The sequence below is a fragment of the Amphiura filiformis genome, chromosome 8 (genome assembly GCF_039555335.1).
Source record: "Amphiura filiformis chromosome 8, Afil_fr2py, whole genome shotgun sequence".
Classification (NCBI taxonomy): Eukaryota; Metazoa; Echinodermata; class Ophiuroidea; order Amphilepidida; family Amphiuridae; genus Amphiura; species Amphiura filiformis.
This window is the reverse complement of record NC_092635.1, coordinates 28,363,530-28,386,788: the sequence shown is the minus strand read 5'-3', so window position 1 is coordinate 28,386,788 and position 23,259 is coordinate 28,363,530. Positions and strand designations below refer to the sequence as shown.

Genomic DNA, 23,259 nt, shown 5'->3' with positions numbered 1-23,259 from the left:
TTAAAAAATCCATACAGAGGATTAGAAAGTAGTTTTTTCTTATTACTTGACTCAAGAGCAACTTGAAATATCAGGATAAATAATACAAATGGCTATAAAGTGATCAAAAATATAAAAAAATATCATACTAAAATTGGCATTTTGTACCTTATCCTGTATGCATGGTATGTTAGGCAAAAATGACTATTTTTAAAAGCATCAACTTAATACTAAAACACAAAAAATACAAAACAAATCTTATGTTCCTAGTAACATTAAACTACATTCTTTCAGATGCAAAAGACTAGAAATTCATATCTGGTGTACACCTAAAGTTATTAGGGTCAAAATATGCCGACTTTAAGTGCCATTTGTGGCTGAACCACTTTAGGGGTGGCCTAAAATTCTGTAGGGGTCTAGAAATTTCTTTTTTTTTTTAATTGCTCATAGACATTGGCATATGGTTAATCCATTCTGAACTTAATTAGGACCTATAAGTGCACTGTGACATTATCATGGGTCCTTCAAAATCAAGATAATTTGATTGAACAGTACGAAGTGCTGATTTTGACCCCTCTGAAATCCCAACGAAATTCCGAAATCTATCTTTTTGGCATTAGGTATTTCAGACACAGCCAGTGAGTGACCACATTCAAAAGAGGATCACAACTGATTCAATTAAGAAGAAAGTGCCCCTCAAAGAGAGCACTTTGTCATTTGGACCCCTTAAATTCACAATTTTGGTCGAGGTCGCCAAACTTTGATTGCCCGCCATTCGCAAACGAAATTTTTTTCTTGTGACCTCACCTAGGGATCCATGAAAGGTACCCCTGAGCCAAAGGAGAGCAAAATCCAAGAGGGTGGGTGTACACTCAATCTGTTTCGACATGGACTGACCCAGTAGCGTATAGCCAGGAGGGCAAGGGGGGAAGTGCCTCCATGACAAAGATGAAAGAAATAGTTCCCCTGTCAAAAAATGAAAGATAAAATCTGGAGGGCAAAGGAAAAGAAAATGTGCAAGGAGCCTTTCCACCCAAATTCACCCCGATCATGGGGGGAAAATAGTGTAAAATCAGGGATTCTAGTAGGCCTACATCCCAGTACATTCTAGTAGGCCTACATAAAATTTCTAGCATGAAAGTTTTTATTCCAACAGCCACCCGGGGTAGGCCTGAATTCATTGCACCCCGCCGTTGCACAACCCCGCCCCCAACCCACAAACCCAGGTCTGTACGCAGTATTGGGGGGGGGGGGGGCTGCTTTGGAAAAAGTGGACTTTTTTCAAGAGGGGCGAGTTTGTGAAAAGTGGACTTTCTTCCCAAAATTTGGACCTTTTTTGACCAAAAAAAGCTAAAAAAAGTCGGTAAAAAACGCGATTTTTTGTTGTTGTGCGGACTACGCTCGCAAATTGTTATAGGCCTAGGCCTATATTGGGACTTTTTAAATACTTTTGAGGGTACAAATTTGGGGGTCCCCCACTCCTGCGTACGGGACTACGGGCACAACCCCCAGTCCCCACGACCGGCGACGGCCCCACCCACATCCGCGTACCGGCCGGCCGCCCCGCAACGGGCGGCATGCGGCACCAGTGAGAGCTAGTGAGAAATGATCCCATGTTTTGGGTTTAGGGAAAATCTAGAAACACTTATCATTACTAATCAATCAATCATCTGCATCAATCGATCGATAATACATTTCAGATGAAAGCTGATGAAAGTGGATGAATGAACGTCAGTTGTTTTCAAAAATACCAAATCTACATGATCTACTCATAGAGCTCAACACACGCTATAAACAGACGAAAAGATAAGGAAAAGTTGCAGATTTCTTTGAGGAACATTTCCATCAGAAAATTTTATTTGTGTAACAAAGAACGAAAGTACAGCAAGCAGGAGAGAGAGAGTGGTCGCCATCTCAAGCGTTGAAGCGTTGATGTTGTTTTCTACCACCTGTTTCCCCGATATTGCTATTCATGTATACCACACTAATAATGATTTCTAAATGGAATAATTGACTGATGAGTAGCCCTTTGATTTGGGCGTTAACCACTGTCTTCTTACCCACCGGTTTTGACGGAATTCTGCAACAGGTAGGACCGTATTCAAAAGCAGTTAAAATAATTAAATTATGCTAATGAGAAGAAAGCTTCATGTTGCCATGCCAATGAGATATAGTGGTGTATAATATTACACGTTGAACAAAAGATCAATGGTATTGGTATACATGTATACACAGTGACCTGTTGCTGTAGTGTACTGTGGGAAGTGGAGCTTGAAGCTTGTTTCAATTTATTTTAGCTTGTAAAAAAATTGTTAAGTATACATTTAAAATTTATTTTCAGGTTTGAACAACAATTTGAAAATGTGTATTTTCTGCATGATCTGCAAAAAAACCCGGCAAGTGCTATCATCAAAATCTTTCCCCTAAAGATACATGTTTGAACTTTCCTGGTATATGACAAATTGTTTACATGTGTGTACGTATGCTAGCGCTGTGTCTGCAATTTGAAAGTTTTGAACAAAATTTTGTTGGCATCAGCATATAATTGTATTGTTTACAATAAAAAAACATATAAATGTTAATTAAAAGGGCATTTTGTGATCCACACGACCACAGCCTCATCCCCCCACTTTGCTCAAAAATAGTTGAGATTTTTATACCACTGGAAACCTCTGGCTACATAAATGTACGGTACCAAAAATTTCTTGCATATATATAAATTCGTTTAGCAAAAATATCAAATTTGAATTTTGTTCTTGTGTAACTGCATGGTATAACTCTCAAACGCAAATCGGAATCAACTGAAATTTTGGGAATTTACAAGCTTTTTTCGTGAATATCTACTGAAAAATGTCATAAAAAGAGGATGCTAGGATCAAGAAATCCTCCTTTAAACTGGTAAAATAATGTTTATTATTAACAGTAAAAAATAATAAACTGTAAATTTCAAACTATTTGGCCATCAGTGATAACTTCTACTTTTCTACAATGTAGTCTGAATAAAGAGCAAAAAACTTTATCTGTGAAATAAATTAGGGGTTGCGGCCCGAGGGCATAAACAACCGTTTAGTCATGAAAATATATGAATGAACCCCGTTCATACATACCAGAACATTTTGTGATTCTTATTTCATCAAAATAATAACAAAAAAGTTACTAAAATGCATGATTTTCCTGCACTTTTCCTACCCGGCGATCTAACATCCGGGACACCGGGCATAAACGCTGTTTATGCCCGGCTCTCGACCAATCACACACGCTGTTACATAGCGTGTATGTATGAACAAAATTTATAAAATTTCGATGAAATAAGAAGTGATTTACATTTGTGCAAACCACTAAAATAAAAACGACCCCAATTTGTTGGCTGTATTCCATAGTGGTGTATAGTGGGGCACCGCAAATAAACAACTTTTCAAGAAAATCGGGTTTGAAGAAATGCCAATTTAAAATCGAGTTGTGTAAATCAGACATTCATCATATTTTGTAAATGATCATGTGGAATTTCTGTAGTAAACTAAATAGATTTTATTTTTATATATTTTTCAAAAGAAATAAATACATAATATTGCTGGCAAACTGAAAACAATAAGTACAAAACTAGTATGTACGTCACTATGGATAATACGCAAAACACAATGCCACCTGGATCGCCGTGTAATATCCCTTTGTCGGCTTCATTCCACTTGGCGTATGTCCGATACATCACTAGGCCTAAATGACATGTAGCGAGGTGTACGCCACTTACATGTATGACATGCAATGTTTTTTGCCGATATTTCTTTTAAAAATATAAAATGTTTATAAAAATTGGTGTATGATCGATACGCCACTATGGAAAACACAAAATTTCACTTTGTAACTATATTTTATGCCACATTTGATTAATTAATTAATTAATTATTAATTAGCTAATTTTGACTGATGAGACTTAGAAAAATGAAAGAGAACATCAATAAAATCCTGGGCTATTTCAGGATTTTGAGGGCTAAATAGGATACCCAACCATAATCCCCATTTATTTATTGCCATATGCCTCAACAGAGTTTATTTCATGGGCTATTTTCTAAAAATATTACCCCCATGTATATAATTTAATTTTTGAGCCAGGATTTTTTTTGGGGGGTTGCCTTTTGCCCTCATCTATTTTGAGCCCTGTCTCATTTATCCAGACTTTAAAAATCAGTGAGGCTCTTATTATTTACGGTTTCAGATGTTTTCAAAGATGGTCTCGATGACATTTTTTAAGATGGTCTTTTGTTTCTTGTTTTATATGTCTATTCTGATCCTTCCCAATGGGAAACTTCACAGGCTAATTAGCCAAACAAGCAAATTTTTAAATTTTTACTTTGTTCAAGAAATGACATTTCGAAGACAAATTATTTATCAATGACAAATTTTTTGACAGCACTTTTGTGTTTTGATTGGCGTAACATGAAAAAAATAGGGTAGGTCGGTCAGCAATTTATTTATTTTTACACACATTTTAAGCTGTGAATGATAAACGCTTTGGAACTTTTTTTTGTCTTTTTTTTTAATTAAAAAAAATTGCAAAAAATAAGAAAAAAATGTCTAGGTCGGGCCTATTTTTAAGGTCGATCGGGTTACGCCAATCAAACAATGTTTTTTGGCCTAATCAAGATGTGGGGTACATTTGACATTATTTTTGGATCTGTTGATTTGTGTCGGTGTCTAGATCTGTGTAAATACCATCAGTTAGTTTTGTTTTAAAATTTTTACTAATCTGAAGTGGTTTTCTTGTTTTTTCAACAGCACAATGCCATTACACACACTTTTACTTCTCATCTTGATGGTGCTACCATCTATACTAGGACAACAGGCAGTGGTTTATTTTGAAGACACAGCAATCAGTATTGAAGAAGGAGTTGTAGGATTAGTTACATTACGCAAAACAGGGGTGACATCATCCCAAGTCACAGTTGTTGTAAAGGTAGGTTACCGTACGTTTAATTGCTGACCTCCTTTATTCTTTCTTAATTAATTGTTGTTACTTATGTGTCTTTATCTCAGGCCTGTCTCTTATGGTTCTCTTGCTGGACATTGATCTTTATCTGTTGTCTCTCTTCCTCTCTCCCCCATCTGCCACTTTCACTGTCTTCTGTTTCTCTCCCTCTTTTGCTATGTCGTCTCTCTTGCTCTATCTCTTCCTTTTTGTCTGTATCTTCTATTTCACTCCCCTCTGTGGATCTATATCTTCACTCTCTCTCTCTCGTTCTCCCGGTGCTGTACTTAAGGTAAACAATATTGGGTACATGCATGGGGATGTGGCACCATCAAGAATGGGAGCTGCCTAACATGGAATTACTCAAATGTGTGCAACTTACTATATTTAGCCTTGCTTTCTCTCACTCTTTTTTCTTTGGTTTCTTTCTATCAGGAAAAATTATATCATATGCTTGCATGTCAAATCCGTGCATCTGTAGTTGATGATGCAAAAACAAGGATCTTGAATATGTAAACCAATAAAATGTCTGCTTACACATTGTATTACCGTACATGTATGTATAATGATATACATATTATTTTGTTTCTACAGTTTCAAGATGGCCAGAATGCAGGAAGTGAATTTGTCGGTACATCTCAGGTCATTTTATTTTCCCAAAGTGCGTCAGAAACCAAGCAGGCAGCATTCCTTGCTAATGATGACATAGACCCGGAAGCTGCTGAGTCTTTCACTCTTACTGCGGCCGTCTTCAGTGGTGATGCTATTATTGTCAATCCCTCCCAGGCAGTAGTCACCATTCCAGCTAATGATGATGCTTTTGGTGTTATTGGTTTTGATGTGGTAAGTACATGTAATAAGATGGGGATCATTTGTGACACTTGGTTTATTCAAAAACAAAATCACTTATTTGCATTGTCGATCTGCAAACCATAATTTTGTCTCTTTATAAAAACCTAAATTATGCTTTAAACCTTTCACATCAAGTAGTGAATGGGGTCTTTTGGTACAAGGTAGCTAATAAAACAAAACAGTATTTTGTTTGGTAGCAATTCTTGGCTTTGTTGCATGGTTAACAACCAATTCAATGATCTCACTTGATTGGAAGAAGGTTCTGTGTGTATCATATTTTTAAACACATGAGCAATTTTAGATGCTGCACAATGGTCAACCCGGCTTCTTTCCTTAGCAGACTTTGAAGAATAAAGCTCACAAAAGAAATTTCAAACTGTGGAAACTGTACAGGTACAACCAGCAGTGGCTATATCTTCATTATCATACTGCAGTGCAAAATATTTCAATTTTTTAACCCCATGAGAACTACCTGCCGATTGGCCAAAAAGAAGTTTTCATTATCAATTAGACCAATCTGCAACATTCTTAGAATAATTTCACCACACAAAAAAATTAGGGCGAAATATTTGCAAAGCTCCATTCTGAGTGGTGATTAAAGTGAAGATATCATGTAATTGACCAATCAGAGGCAATGTTAGATCGCAGGTAGTGCTCAAGGGTTTAAGCTTTTGAGTCAAGGACTTGTGTTTTATTAGATTACCAAACTCACTTTTGACAGTGTAAGATTTATAAGAAGTTTGTTTGTTTTTCTGTTTGTTTAAGACATCTGATATGAGGGTATCAGAGGATTCATTTCTAAATACACCAGTAGTGTTTACACTGAGGAGAGATAAAGGTCTATTTGGAGATATAACAGTGCAATACCAGGTAAGTGAAATTGGCTTATTAGTGGCCAGTTAACACCCCCATCTAGCTCTTGTTCTTCTTCACTGTTTAGGTACTACAGGGCCTAGATTTCAACGAGAATCACAAAATCGATTCTCGAAGATTTGGTTGCTGAGAATCAACTTCTCTCATTGTTGCATCATACAGTAAGTGCAGTGACTATGATGGATTTTGATTCTCGGAAACCAAGACGAAATTTAGGCCCTGTACTAAGACATACATGTATGACTCTGTGGAGGTCATGATTGTCACATTATATACATTTTTTCAACCATGAGTAAAACAGAGCAAATTGAAAAGCAATAATTTTATGCCAACTTTCCCAAAAGATGACACCTTTCCCCATATTCACCTGTTATCATTCTCAAATACTTCTTTTAAGGCTGTTAATTTCCGGTTTCTTAGCAAAATTCACTGGGTTATTGTGAAAGCTACAGTTATAATTGGCTATTCCATACATGATCTTTAATCTTCCACACATGCAATTTCAAATGGGGTTACCTGAATGGGGTGACTCTATGAAATCTACACCCTCCTGTGTTGGAGGTTAAGGACATGTCTTATATAGGGGGTTCATACAATACAATGGATGTGTGTTTATATATCAGGCAAAATGTATTTCTTTAATTGCTTTTAAAGAATAAAGAATCATATTTCAAAACTTGTTTAATACACTTTGTTTTTAACTTGTATATTTGTGATTTACATGTTTCCTTGCTGTGACAATTTGTACAAAACCATAAAAAAATTCATGCGCTGATAAAAACTAGAAGGAAACTTAGGACTGTCAGAGTAATTAGAAAAACATTAAAAATATTTGTGAGCCAGCAACCTTGGAAAGAAAATATCGCACAAATAAGGGTTATTCCTTCATGTAATTTTACACGAAATTAGGATTAGGGTTAAGGTTAAGGTTAGTTTAGGGTTAGGATTAGGGTTAGGATTAGGGTTATGATTATGATTAGGCTTAGGGTTAGGGTTAGGGTTAGAGTTAGGATTAGATTACACGAAATAATTACATGAAGGATCGACCCAAATAAGCACAGCCACGAATTTGAAATAAATGAAGGACACAATCTGGGAGGCTAGGAATAGGTATGTTATTGACTATTGACATAAATCACAGGAAACATAAACACTACAATTATTCAATGTTAAAAGGTAAACACCACAATTTTGTTTATTACAGGTACAAGGAGGACCAAATCCTGCATCTGAAGATGTGTCTCCAACATCAGGGACCATTACCATGTTGGAAGATGAAGCTACTGTACTGTTTGTCATCATGATCTTAAGAGATGAGGTAAAACAGACAAATTTTGTTGCATTACACGTTGGTGTTATTGTAAATTTACTTTGTTTTTCAATTTCATATGCTTTATATTATTTTTTATGATCCAATGACATCTTTAGATAAGCATTGGTCAATGAAAACACTGTTTTATTTCTCCTTGGATATGCTTATTATGATAGTGCAATGTTGATTGAGTATTTACAAAGGAACAGTTAAAATAAGGTCGAATTTTGAAGTGTGAAATATACTCTAACAAAATGAGTATACATGTAAGAAGGATAAGGAGCTATAAGAAAACATCGCCCCAGGCGCATAGTAAGGTGACAAAAAGTGGGGCACCCAAAGTTATGCGAAGCTGCAAAAAAAGCTTTAAAAAAGTTCAAAACAGTGCAAAATTGCACAAAGTGAAAAAAAGTGGGGTGCCCATGGCCGCCTCATGTGCCCTACTTGTGATGTGCCTGACCCTCTCCCACATCTACATGCACACCCCCACATGTAGTTTTGATGCATTTTGATGCATCTTATACCGATTACTGACCAATAAATATTCACATGACTTTGTTCAAATAATTTGTGATAAATTAAAAAATAAATTATAACCGGTATTCTCTTTGTTATTCAGATTCCAGAGACCGATGAGACTTTCACAGTACGTCTTGTTTCAACCACTGGTGGCGCAACATTAGATCCCCTCAGACAATCAATACAGCTTACAATCGCACTAAATGACAGTCCTCTCAGATTTTCACAACCCACCTATGCATTTCACGAAGACCAAGGAACGGTGACGGTCACTGTGTACCGATCTCTAACTGAGGATGGATCAGTAACAGAAGGCCCTGTGATTGGCAGCGTTAGTGTAGAATATTGGTTTCAACCAGGGAGTGCCAGTCCTGGCATTGATTATGTAGCAACTAATGGTAGTCTATTGTTTTCACCTGGAGAACAGAGAAAAGATATAAGTTTTGCAATATTAGAGGATGAAATCCCTGAATTGGGTGAAAACATTTTGATTATGTTAGCCAATCCAAGTAGTAATGGAGTTTTGGCAAACCCAAGCGGGACAACCGTCACTATTCTTCCTAATGATGACCAACATGGTGTGCTTTCGCTAGACTCCGCCACAGTCTCGGGAACTGGATTGCCACCATTAGTAATGATAAACGAAGACACTTCATCATTTACAGAAGCCTTTTTTGTTGTAAGAAATGGTGGTGCATTTGGCACAGTTACTGTCATGTACGAAATTGTACGCAATGATTCAAACACAGAGCCAGTCAGTACTGATGTCAAACCTGTGTCTGGGTTAGTAACTCTTGTGGAAGATCAAATGTCAAAAACGATTCCAATTTTGATTGAACATGACACATTACCCGAGGAAGCTGAGGTCTACACCATTAGGCTTCTTTCTGATAGTGTCACTGGAGGAGCAAGAGTATCAGGATATACTGAAGGAGCGCTCATTGTTGCAGACAGTGATAATGCTTATGGTGTAATTCAGTTCTCTTCAGATACAGATCAGAGTATTATGAGTGATACGTCACCAAGAAAACTTCAGTTGGCCATCACCAGAGGTCAAGGGTCAATAGGGGATGTTCTTGTCAATTATACTGCTACCTATTCACTTGCTGATGGTACAGTTGAAGATATAAGTAGTAAGTATAAAAGTTGCCATGCTCTTACATGTCGTATTGGGCTATTCCAGTTGAAATCCATGTACCCCTTATTGAAGACATGACCATAATCTTTCACAGAGGGAGTGTAAGCTTCAAATGGGGTTACTTGAATGGGTGACTCCATTTGGAATTTACACTCCTTGTGGGGAAGATTAAGGTCATGTCTTCCATAGGGGGTGTAATTGTGTATAGATTTCAACTGGAATCTGATAATGTTTGAGGAAAACCTATTGGTCAATGTTGACCTTTTGGGTTGGCATTTTCAACATTTCACATTTATGTTTCATTGAGGGAAGGGGTCAGCCTCCTAATGAAAGAATTTTGTTTATAGGACATCATTGAGTTTTTGGTTTGTCCCCTTAGAAGTAGATTCAATCCACCTATACTTCCATAGTCTCATGGAACCAAAAAGGGGTGAACATTTATATACACCATCAGTGAAACATTTTTCCTTGGGCTCCCAAGAGTTATACGCACTTCCTCTTCTCTTGCAGTCAGTTATATAGTGCTGTATATGAAAGAGAAATTACTTGTCATTAATTTTATTGTTGTGTTATCATTCTCTTATTTCAGATGTTTTAGACATGGACAGATATGCAACAACCATCATACCTGATGGGTCCGTCATCCACCGATTTGAAATTATTATAAAACCTGATGCTTTCCTCAGTCTCGACTCTACTTTTACTATCACCATCCTCAATGTTGAACTAAGAAGCCCTCAAACTATTGTACCACCTAGCAGCCCTGTGATTGGTGGAAAACCTATAGTGTTACTAAGAGTAACCAGTGAGATGGCCAATGGGGAGATAGGGTTTGATACATCTAGTGATTTGCTAACTGTAACTGTGGAAGAGCCTGAAGGGGAAAATGCACAGCCATTACAGGTAAGCTGGAATTTGATTTGTTTCTTTAAAAATATGCAACAAAAAGTCAATTCAAAGCACAGAGACGTCAAGTTATCCAGTATTAGAAAAACTGCTAGTATTTTGGATCCTTAGTTTTTGCAAGATTGTGATTTAATTTTTATTTAATTTTGACATTCAAAACGTAAGACCAACTTATCAATATTTTTGATAGAATATGTAGGTTATGATCGAAAACCCCGGACCCTGTTACTGATACTGAATTAAGAAATTCATGGCACAAATGTCATTTTTAGATATGCTCACCTTTCTACATGTACTTGCATTGAACTTATGAAAATTTTAGCATAAAAAACCCAAAGGTTTCGTTTTTATTTAAGGATGTCAAAATTAACTTCCGCTATGGTAGAAGTGCTCAGCTGGTAAAGGCAAGACTCATAGTTAATGAAGAACTGGGTCATTCCAGATGAAATCCATACACCCCTATGGAAGACATGGCTTTAATCTCCTACACAGGGGTGTAGATTTCAAATGGAGTCACCCATCCAGGTAAACCCATTTGAAATTCACACTCCCTGTATGGAAAATGTAGATCATGTGTCAGGTAACATACATGTAGTGCAAAGTCCTCCTATTTCTGAGGTTAGGAACATGGTTGTTGAACACTATTAGTTATACCCCCTGTTTCTTAGTGCTGACCACTCTACTGATTACCTTTGGCAAGTTAAATAAATAAATAAATAAATAAATAAATGTAGATATTTATATAGCGCTTTATGCTGTAAACAGCCTCAAAGCACTTTTACATTTATTTCACCGTCATTAGGATATGTCGTTTGCAGCCTATAAGTGGCGCAGGGTTCATCAGTACAACGACTGTGACTACCCCTAACAGCTTCCCATTGCACCTGGGTGGGGTGAGGCAAGCGAGGCAAAGCACCTTGCCCAAGGGCGCAACACGGTGGTGGGACGGCGCGGGGAATCGAACCCACGCACGTCGAGCAAGCTCTCAGATTATGAGTCCAAGGCCATAACCACTGAGCCACCGTGCCCTTATCAAGTTGATCAACTTTGCACAAAATATTAACAACACAATTGATTTCTCTTCTATTTTATACTGTAGGTTTCATTTACATTAACAAGACAAGGAACTTCTGGCACTGCTACTGTATCCTGGTTATTGACAGGAAATCAAGCAGATGTCACTGCTACATATGGACAAGTATTCTTTCCGTCAGGTATATATTATTAAATTCGAATTACAATATTTGTAAGATTTATAAATTGTACACAACTTGAACTTTTAGGGTTATCAATAATACCCCAAGCTTGAAACATGCATTGTCATGATCACTGTCAAATTACAAAGAAACATATTATAAAGATGATAAACTCCAAGGCATGTACTATTCATTAACTGTAACCAATTAACAAACAAATATCAAAAAACCTCAAAACAACTGCAAAAAAAGCGCAAATATCTCGCATGATCTGATTGCATCATAATGCCAACACACATGGTACAGAAAACTTTGCTGGCCAAGGTTCACGGTTCACCCCGTGGCATGCTATCCCCAGTCATGTGTCTAGTACCTGTGGTTCAAAACTGTACCTTCTTCTTCTTTCTTCCTTCTTTCCTCCCTCCTTACTAAAAAGCACCTAATGGCATTAGGGTTAACACGTTCAATGTATTTTTGTCTTACAGGTGCTTCAAGAGCTACTCTCACAGTGGGCATAGTACCTGATGATATAGCGGAGACTGAGGAAACATTAAAACTAGATCTTGTTGAAATAGTCCCATCAAATCAAATCTTGAAAGCTGGTCACACACGAGCTACCATCATCATTTCAGAAAATGACAAACCAGGAGGTATCTTTGAATTTGACGCTTTGACTGTAGGACCTTACTTCCTGCTGGAAGGGGGCGGTTTTGTTGAATTGACAATTGTACGGATAGGGGGTAGTCTTGTAACGAGGAGTGTGCGTTTGTACGCAGAGGGTGACAATGGAGGAGAATTCTTTGGTGTTCCTAACGTTGCTGTGTTCCCACCTGGTGTGACTTCACAGACAATTTTCATCGCAGCAAGTGCTGACGGAATACCAGAATTGCAAGAAGGATTTGTGTTAACGCTCCAAAGTTACGGAAACCCACCAAGTGAACTTGGATCAAGGACTAAAGTTAATGTTAGCATTATTCAAAGCGATGATCCAAATGGGGTATTTGAATTTGACGAGAACCCCACAATCAGATATATTGATGAAAGCATAGGGGATATTCGTCACCAGGCTTTGTTTCCAGTGAAACGAACGGCAGGTTTATTTGGTGAACCTAAAGTCAGTTGGAAGGTTTTGCCTCGTACATCATCCATCGACTTATCACCTATTAATGGAACTTTGACATTTCACAATGGAGACACTTTACGATATATTGATATTATTGCTACTGATGATGATGTAAGTATTACTTTTTGTTGTGAAATTGTATGTGAACTATGAAATTAAGTACTATGACCTTTTAGTACAACATCCATCAATGAAAGATACCATCACCTGTTAGAAAAATCACACTTTTAGAAGCTATACAGAGACATTTATATGTTCTTAGCTTAGGCCAAAAAATCGGGGAAAAATTGGAAATCGGAAAAAAGGTGTTTTTTTTTCTATTTACTGTACAAAAGAATACCGACCCTATTTTTGGACATTTCTGAAAAAGTTTTTTTTTCTTTTCAAATTTTGCATTCTGAAGATGTTTAAAAAAAATGTATTTTCGAGCTTGTGCTCAACATTTTAGTTGTTTTGTACTTTTAGTTGATTCATTTTGACACCAAAATTGTCTGATTTTTCATATTTTGAGCCTTAATTGATTCAAACAGTAGAGTTTGCCATGCTTAGTAATCAACAACAAAAAAAGAAAGAAAAAAATATAGAGTATTTTCTTGACCTTATCATGCAAGAAAGAAGTACATGTAGTACTTGTTATTAAAATGATTTGTTTTATGTTGATCCATATTACAATGTAGTATGATTTACAGATAATATGGAATGAAATAACTTATTAGATTATTTTTTTGTCAATTTGCAATGTTCTTTATTCTTATTTTGAATGTCAATATTTGATTTTAAAAGAATTTGACATTTTGAGGATTCAAGATCTATCAAAATTGGCAATTGAGCAAATATTTGTTTTTAAAATTATATTGAGACAACTGCACATGAAATTGATCGGTGTGCTACCCAGGATAAAACCCCAAACATTTGTTTATTATTTTTCTGCATTTGTAAATAAATGAAAAAAGGGGGAGGAATGTGGTTAAATAATTTGGATGGCTTTAATTCAACATTAATTATGAGAAGTTTACACAGATGTATTTACAAGTGCCACCAATCTTGGGAGAGTACAATTTATACAGATCTTAAACTTTCAATATTCCATATTTCAAATGATTGTATAAATTATGAAAATTCTTACTGGCTGCATTTGTATTTTTGCCTCGGATGTATGATACACACTTCATACACTGCATCAATTCAACAGGTTTATTGAAATATTATAATGATCCATGTGTTTATTAAATGCCTATGCACAAGCTGGGTCAAGGCTCAGTAATTACATGTAGTAATTGATCATCTATTCAAACTTGCAATATGCACAGCCCTGGGTGTGGTGGTTTACATTACTAACTGTAGCATATGCTGTTGAATGGTTGCCAATGGCAACAGAGTATAGCGTGCCTCCATTGATTTTCTGTCCTACACAGTGGATTATTAATATGGGTTTTAAAGTATATAGGTTTCAATTTAGTAAAGTATTAATTTTATTTCTAAATATGATATATATATATTTGTATTTGTAATATTATCTTAGTAATTAAATATATTATAAACTTTCTTAAATACAACATAGGGTAATTCATGGTTTTTTTTATTTATAAATTTGTTTTTTGTTTCCAATTTTTAACAAATTCATGGGGAAAATATGAAGCTCATTTATTATTAATTTTTATTCAAATTTTACAAACAGAAACATATATTTACATTTTCAATGGGAGTTGTCAAATAGTGTATATTTTAGCACCATCAGGGGCGACTCTAGAGGTGAGTATGGGGGTGTGACACCCCCCCCCCATACACAATTTTGTCGGCAAAAATTGACTGTTGTCGTCAAAACCATATGATTGTCCGCAAATGTAGTCAAAGCTATGTGATTGTCGGCAAATTGCAAGTCATATTTAGATTAATGTGTTACGCAATTGTGCTGTTGTTACGTAATAGACCTATTGTGAATGTTATAGTAGTAACTAAATTTCTAAAATATTGTCGAAAAAATATTTGACTCCTACCCTCCACCCCCCCCCCCACTTTTTAGATTCACAAAATATTTCCGTCGGCAAAACATGCTGTACACCCCCCGAATCATATTGGTCTAGCGATGCCCCTGAGCACCATTTGTACGTACCTGACATCCTATTTATTACATTTTCATATTATATTTGTATATTTTTGCCATAGTTTTGCTAAATTGTCAATTATTTCTTTCTTTTGTTCAGATTCCTGAAGCAGCCGAGACATTCTATGTAACCCTTACACAAGTAAGAGGAGGAGGTCGTCTTGGAACCAATGTCGTTGCTACACTCAATATCAACAAAAATGATGATGCTATTTTCTTTGAAGGTAATAATGACTTAAAGTTCCAAGAAGAATGATTCTGTCATTTAAACAGTATCCATAAAGTATTTTTGATGAAAAAAACTGACATCATATTGATAAAAGAACCCAAATAAAAGGGGAATCATTCTCAATAGCTGAATTAATCTAGTATATTTGTTTCAGAAACGCACGTAGAGTACATGATTGTTTCACATCAGTTTTAATCGCAGGTAATTGAAGACATAATTGAGTTGAATGCATGCGAACATGTGTATGTACGCATACATGCACAAACACAAATGCACACTTAAATGCCATATGGGACCATCCAACTCAAATGAGCTGGAAATTTTACAAAGCTGATGTTGACATATACTGTGATGGTGAACATTTCAGTAAACAAACCAACAAAATACAAAGGATTTCCATTTTCATTGTGGAATTTGTATATTTGCAATAGTAACATTTGGTATGATTGTAAAGCTTTTTCAGGAGAATTTGCTAAAAAAGATTCAATATCACATAAAGATATGTTCTGATTTTTCATTACATTATTCCTGGGTGGTTTTACACATACATGTACATGCACATAATCATCACTCATCATGTACATGTCTAACTGCTCATGATTATTCCTCTCATCCATTTCCTTTTGAAGATTGGCCTACTTGAGGATATGCCTCATGTTCTCTAATAATAAATTCCCCCTTCAGATCGGATATCATATTGGCCTGAAATTTGTTTTCACATTTTCTTAAAATTTGTTAAAGTTTTGGGCAATTTTGGAGAGCCACTGGACTTATTCTGAATCATTCACACTTAATTTGAAAAAAAAAATGCAAACAATTCCAAAAAATGTATCCTTTATACGCAAAGTATTAACCAATGTTTACCTCTTTTTTTTTTTTACCGATATCGGATCGGATATTGGCCGATATTACAACATCGATATCGGATATCGGATCGGTAGTCAAATGCCATATCGGTTGAGCCCTAATGCACACACACAAACATGATTGTGGACTTGTCTAATGTGAATGTTGAAAGAAAAAATAAAAGTTCATTTACAAAAATTGCACTAATTCTTTTTACAGAGCCAATCATTCAATCTGCTGAGGAAGGCGACTCCCTTCTATTTACCGTTCGACGTAATGGCACAGGCACTTCCATCTCTTCTGTAGACTATCGCACAGTCCGTGGTACAGCCAGAGATGTAGTAGACTTTGTCCCATTACAAGGTACACTAGAATTTGGCATTGGAGTCTTCACTGAGACTATCAATGTGACCATATTAGATGACAGTGATCCAGAGATAGAGGAATACTTTGAAGTGGAACTCTTTAATCCGATTGGTGAGTATTTTGAATTCAACATGTTAACAGGTTGAGTACATTATGTAGAAACTGTTTTATGAACCTATGCCAATTTCCAAGTTCTTTTCATATGTGGGAAATAGTTTTTAATAATTAATTTCACTGCTCTTTTCCACCTGACTCATTAGCAAAGCCAGCAGAGCTTCCAGTGATCTGAAAGACCCAAATTCAAATCCTGGATGAAATTTTTTCACTGGCTGTCATAATGTATGTGGAGATTTGTGTTAAAAACCTTTCTTATATTTTAATAATTCTTTAGTTATGTTGCTTTTGTTTGTTTATTTATGAATTAAGTTTTATCACTGGTATACAATATAGCCATCAAAACATAAATACATACAAAATATTGCACATCAAAGATTTAAAAAAACCCATTACAATGAAATGAAAATATATTTACTTCTAGTATATTTATGAAATATCAGTGGTAATGACAAACAGGTGTAAGTACCTCTAGCACTATACACAAAAGCAACCAAAGGGACCCCACCCAAAACCCTGAAACCAGACACACAAATATCCCACATCATTAATTATTTAGGTCAAAGTGGCCCAAATTATAATCATCACAAGTATATTGCATCTTTTAAGGAATATTTAATTTGTCAATATATTGAGTAAGAAAAGTTGTACCCCAGAGCTGTACATGTATATTTATTTTAAAGAATAAATCATCAAATATATTTGAAAGTCTTCGTATGTTCATTATGCCTAGTATGTCTAGTCTATTAAAATATCAGTGTTAAGACTTGGCAGCACATCAATGTTCATAATCTGATGTAGATGCCTTTAGGCTTTCTTCATATCACAGTGAATCAATCAGGCTATTCCAGATGAAATCCATATACCCCCTGTAGAAGACACAACCTTATTCTCCCACACAGGGGTTTAGAATTCAAATGGGAGTCACCCAGATAACCCCATTTGACATTCACACTCCATGTGTGGAAGATAAGGTCATGTCTTCCATAGGGGGTGTATAGAATTCAACTGGAATAGCCAATTCTTTAACACCTGCATAACTGTCATGTGGACAATTGCTGATTAATTATTTTCATTTCTGATGACGAAAAATAACTATAACATAGAACTGATCTTTCACATTTCAGAATCATTATCATTTTAAATACCATTTCTAACATAGAATGAATAGTTCGTAGAAATTGAATTGCCTTGCAGAAGGTTTCTGCTTTATTTTAGGGCAAGTTGCAGCTGTTACGAAATGTGATAAATTGACATTTAGTACATGCAAATATATGTGATGTGTCATGTCAAAAGGAGACACTTTTGGGCAGGTTATCAATTTTGAGGTTTTTACATATCTTAAATATAGAGATATTTTACTACACAATGCCGTTTTCCCCAATGAAATCGGACATTCCTAAGCAAAGATATTGAGTTCGTAAGTTATGGTATTATAAAATTGGTAATTGAAATATCGGCCTTTAAAAATATAATTGACAATGTTGAGAATAGAAATTACCTTGAAAAATGTCTCAAACAATACAAGATGCCAGTTATATTCTGTTCTGAAACTATCAGATAATATTTTTAACATTAATAACATCACAAATTCGCAACAAACCCAAATTGTGAAAAAATTACCCCCCGGGTAGATTTGTGGCTATTTCTCCATTTTCAATCCTGCCCAAAAGTGTCTCCTTTTGACATGACACGTCACATATACTGTATTTATTTAAATGGTTATGCAATTGTGCATCAATTCATTTTTGTTTTAAAATGCTTTGTCATATACTGCTATTACAGTGTACTCTTTCGGGGCACGTAAGTGTGAAAAAGAACCTTTTTCCTAAGCTTGAATTTGGTTTAGGTGTAAATATTTGGGAAACATTTTGGGATGATCTTTAGATTATTCATCATGTAGTGGTGATAGTGAACATATACTTTAAAGAATATTGCTCTGTGATTCATTGGTTCAGTTTTACGCACCCCAAGTTGTTGTGTAGTTTAGTTTTATATTAAGAGATGATTTAGTTAATATATTGTAAGTATTTTGGTAAGTACAGTTGACAAGCTCTTGGGAATCCATAATATGTAATGTTGATTTCAAAAACTCAAAGTTTCGACTCAAATTATAGGTACTCTTTCAGATCAAAATTATCTTTTTAAATATATAAATTTCAAAACCTTGCATTGCCAAACACTTTAGTGAAATATCCTAGATTTCGTAGAAAACATATAAGAACATATGACAATATTAAATTGTACAATGTATATGAAAACATTAAATATACTCTAGATGCAATAAATATTTTAACCTTGAAGCTGTCAGCTTAAAGATTTGAAAAATATATAGGTTTCCTGATCATGAATTCCTGGGTATTTTTTTTCTTGTGAGTAGCAGCTAATCACAGTGGCATAAGGGAATGATTTGTAGCTGAGTATATAGATTTTTTTCCTTTGGGTGCAAGGATTTCAATTTTGTTTAATAACTTTGTATTGTTTTGTCATTGTTTGTTTCATTTTTGTATCTCCTTCCTTCCTCATTTGTACATAAAGCATATGAAGATGGGTATCAAGGTTTTCAATTTAATCAGAGTAAGATAATATAAAGCATGAGGTGGCCGTGTGTGTGTATATGTGTGTATGTTTGTTAAAACCATGCTAGCTTTGTTCTACTTTGAACTATGTTCCCTTTAATGCATTCAAGCTAATTACTAGTAATCTTATACAAGCTCCTTTGCTCTCTTCTGCTCTCTTATTTCACTATTGCTATTTTTCGCTCTCTCTCTTGCTGTCCCCTTCTCCACATTTGAGTGTGCCCTCTTCTCCACTCTTGCTCATTTTCATTCTCTCTCTCTCTCTCTCTCGCTCTTGTCTCACCTATCTCTGTCTTGCTCTTTCTCCTCTTGCTCTCGCTCCACATTTGATTTCTGTTACCTCTATATTTGCATGGTTGTCTTTTACCTTTCTCAGAATAGTATAGCATAGCAATAGCATAGTATAGAATAGCATAGCATTATCATAGCATAGCAATAGCATAGTGTATTTCTGTTTAACTTTGTCATGCCTGCTTTGCGAGATATAGATATAATTCTGATGATACTAGTCAAATTTCTTGGGCATAAATGCTATTTTCAGGTTTCTCTTTTTCTCTTCCGCTCTCCCCATTCCCTTTTCAATGTCTGATATGGTGGGAGGGGGTATTACTCTTAGCAAGGATACAGGTGTTAACATGGAACCTTCAAATTTAAAGACTTAGTTAGTGATAACCAAGAAGTCCACAAATTAAGGGTTAATTAGGGTCTCCCAGTGCAAATTTTGCCAAAAAAGCAAAATGGAGAATTGGGTCATTGTGTGAATCTGTTTGATTAAAAAATATGACTTTTTGTCAAAGCTCATAAAATATATGGGATTTAACCACCTCTATTTTTTACATTGCTTACTCCCAATTAGGGGCTGCTCTTCTTACTCAGGTGCCTCCTTTCATCTTTTTTTGTCTTTCTCCAATTTTCCTTTTTTCGTGCCTATTCTTTCCATTTATGTATTTTTTCATTTTAATTTTCCCTTCCTTCCTTCCTTCCTTCCTTCCTTCCTTCCTTCCTTCCTTCCTTCCTTCCTTCCTTCCTTCCTTCCTTCTTTCTTTTTCTTTCTTTCTTTCTTTCTTTCTTTTCTTTCTTTCTTTCTTTCTTTCTTTCTTTCTTTCTTTCTTTCTTTCTTTCTTTCTTTCTTTCTTTCTTTCTTTCTTTTTTTTCTTTCTTTCTTTTTTTCTTGCTTTCTTGCTTGCTTGCTTGTTTTCTTTCTTACTTTCTTTCTCCTTCTTTCTCTATCTTTCATTCTCTCTTTCTTTTTATTATGTCTTTCTTGCTTTCTTATTTTTTCCTTCTCCCTCTCTTTCTTTATCATTTGTAACATAAAGAATGATAGTGTTTGTGAGTTACTCACTGGTAACAAAATAATTGGTAACATAATTTAATGAAACTGATGTGCACTTGGGAAAATCAGGGTTCAAATCGCAATGGTGTTTTGGATATATCTTCTGTTCGTTTTTAGCTCTGTTCTTGATATTGGTATTTTAATTATTCCTGACCTGTATATAACTATTGTTAACACCAACTGCTGGAATCCAACAATTTCCATGTACAACTACACACAATTTACTCTCCTGTTACTTATGACTACATTGCTGTGTTCTAGTAAATTCCCCCTACCATTAAAAATTCTCTTCTTTACTTTTAGGTTTGATTATTAATAATGACATAACAAATTAATAAAATCTAACAAAAATGTAGTTTAACATCTGGCTGATTACCCATAGTGGGAAAATATTGTTTTAATAGCAATTAGATGCTCACATTCAAAAGTTATTCAAACAGAGGAAACAGACAACAGGTGTTGTTTTGTGTTATGGTAAATATAGTACAAAATATTGCTTTTAAATATAGCAACAAATACGGAAGTACATTAAAAGATTTTAGAGAATTTGAAGTAAACATGATTAGATTTAAGTGTACAACTTGTAACCAAAATGGCTGTAAATAAAATGAATATAGGAATGCTGTGTAGGCTGTTGCATGTGGATGTACGGTATTTGTAGTCCATTTGATGTAATGCATGTTGGAATATTTGGCAATTTATTTCACTATTTGATAAGTACTAATGCGATTCCTCAACCATGGTGTAGATATATAATATAGCAAGACTACTGTATATTTTAAATATTAATTAGTATTATTGCTTCCAATTCTCATTTAAACAACAATGAAATATAGGAATAACTATAGAATACCCTCCCCTCCTTAACCCTAAATCTTAACCCTAAACAACCTGTATCCCAAACCTTAACCCTAAAATGGAGGGTATCTGTAGTTATGCTAATATAAGAGAAGATTTTAGTTCGAGATATACTTAGAGTGATTGTTTATTCATAGTAACTACCGCTTAAAAATATCTTCAATGTCTGCTAAACACCTCCAGTATACAATGCTAATACTTTTGTGTATTTACTTATCAGGTGATGTGGTGGTGTATGGAGCTCCTATAGCAACCATTTACGTTTATGCTAACGATGATCCTAATGGAGTATTCAGTTTCTTGGAACCAACTACACAAATCATTGAGGAAGAAGGAAACTCTGTCACATTCCAGTAAGTAACTGATAGAAAGCTTGGGTTGATTAAAAAAGGAAAACAAACATGAAAAGTTATTCATTGGTGGAACACCAACACTGTCACCTTCGGAGCCTTATTTCACCCTTTTTATGATGAGCACTCCATTGTAGTTTCCTCTTGTGAATGTGGCTTGGGAAAAGTTCCTTGAACTGTGTTTCTTCTCTTTGCTACCAACAAAATCAGCGTATACTGTTATAACATACTATGAGTTAACTCTAAACGATGGTTGGTAATGGTAAAAATATAGGTTTGTAGAATCTCTTATCAGATCAAGTTTTTAGTTGCCTATTAATCAGAGACCATATGAGATGACACAAGCCCAGTGATAGCTAAAAGTCAAGTGACTAGGATGCTTACTCTCAGATTGCTGAAGTCCTGTGCCTGCCCCTTCATTGAGGAAGAGGGAAAGCCTTTTTGATTAAAGTATTATACATCTTTATTTGAATCTATATAACTTTTATTATAGATTTGAATTTATTTAACATTTATTATAGTTTCCTATGAGTGATCAATAAGGAAGTGGATACTACACATCATACCAAAATGTCTGATTTAGTTCTGACTAAAAATCAAGTGCTCATTGCCAGAGACTTGACTATAAAACTCGATGTAAAAGTACAGGCAACTGCATTAGCTCCTTGACTTTGTGTTCTCTTTTTTTCAGAGTGCAACGTCAAAGAGGCACCTTTGGTAGAGTGCGTGTCATCTGGGAGATCTTCTACAATGGTACAACTGATCCAGTACCTGCAGGTGAAGAATTTGAACTGGTCAGAGGTTACATGGACTATGTGGAAGGTCAAGCCCAGAATTCATTTGTCATTACCACTGTGGCTGATGGGATACCTGAATTTGTGGAACTCTATGATGTTGTACTCTCCAGTGCAGATGGAGGTAAGATTGGTACTTGTTCCTTATGCAATGTGGAATTCATTAGTTAAAAATATTTTGTGTAAGAGAGACAAGACACCTGTGTTCATTTGTGGAGCCTTTTAGTATTAAACTAATAGTCCTTGGCAGAGTCATGCATTGTAGCTTGCTTGTTCGGCAAATGGGGTGCCAATATTCCTTGATGTCATTCAATTAAGCCAATTTGGATTCCATTTACATTTTTACATTTCATGCGATCAAGCAAAATCAGTCAGAACTTGGAAATATTAAATTTTCGGTTTCTTATAGGATAATAAAGAGCATTTACAAAGCTGCATTTTGCAGAAAACCCCATTGAAATTGAACAACCAGTTCTAATGATATGAGCTATTAAAGAGTTTCTAAAACAACAGAAAACAAAAGCAAATATTTCCTTTGTTTGACTATATCTCAAAATCAATATTTCCGAGTTCCGACTGATTTTGCTTGATCGAATCACATATATGTGATTCGATCAAGCTAAATGAGCCTGGTGTCTATCAAAATTAAGTTTTAAGTTTTCATTACATGACCCATTCTTTGAGTTTATTTTGCTGAAGACCCCATCATTATTAGACTTATGGTTCCAGAAATATGGCCATTTTAGCGTTGCTCAAAACAATAAAATAGAAATGAAGATGAATACTATTATTACCTATATCTCAAGATCAATATTCCCAACA

General features: G+C 35.3%; 1 protein-coding gene across 1 annotated transcript in view; it reads left to right on the top strand.

Moving 5' to 3' along the window:
* Positions 1 to 1,715: 1,715 nt before the first annotated feature.
* LOC140158904 (adhesion G-protein coupled receptor V1-like) overlaps positions 1,716 to 23,259 on the top strand; it is a 122,152-nt gene continuing 100,608 nt past the window's right edge. Inside the window, exons 1-13 of the mRNA XM_072182173.1 lie at positions 1,716 to 2,068; positions 4,753 to 4,930; positions 5,537 to 5,785; positions 6,560 to 6,664; positions 7,872 to 7,985; positions 8,599 to 9,631; positions 10,226 to 10,539; positions 11,642 to 11,756; positions 12,224 to 12,972; positions 15,066 to 15,189; positions 16,260 to 16,517; positions 21,514 to 21,646; positions 22,335 to 22,561. Of these exons, the coding sequence (XP_072038274.1) occupies positions 4,757 to 4,930; positions 5,537 to 5,785; positions 6,560 to 6,664; positions 7,872 to 7,985; positions 8,599 to 9,631; positions 10,226 to 10,539; positions 11,642 to 11,756; positions 12,224 to 12,972; positions 15,066 to 15,189; positions 16,260 to 16,517; positions 21,514 to 21,646; positions 22,335 to 22,561 (3,595 nt within the window). The 5' untranslated portion in view covers positions 1,716 to 2,068; positions 4,753 to 4,756. The remainder of the gene's footprint in view (positions 2,069 to 4,752; positions 4,931 to 5,536; positions 5,786 to 6,559; positions 6,665 to 7,871; positions 7,986 to 8,598; positions 9,632 to 10,225; positions 10,540 to 11,641; positions 11,757 to 12,223; positions 12,973 to 15,065; positions 15,190 to 16,259; positions 16,518 to 21,513; positions 21,647 to 22,334; positions 22,562 to 23,259) is intronic.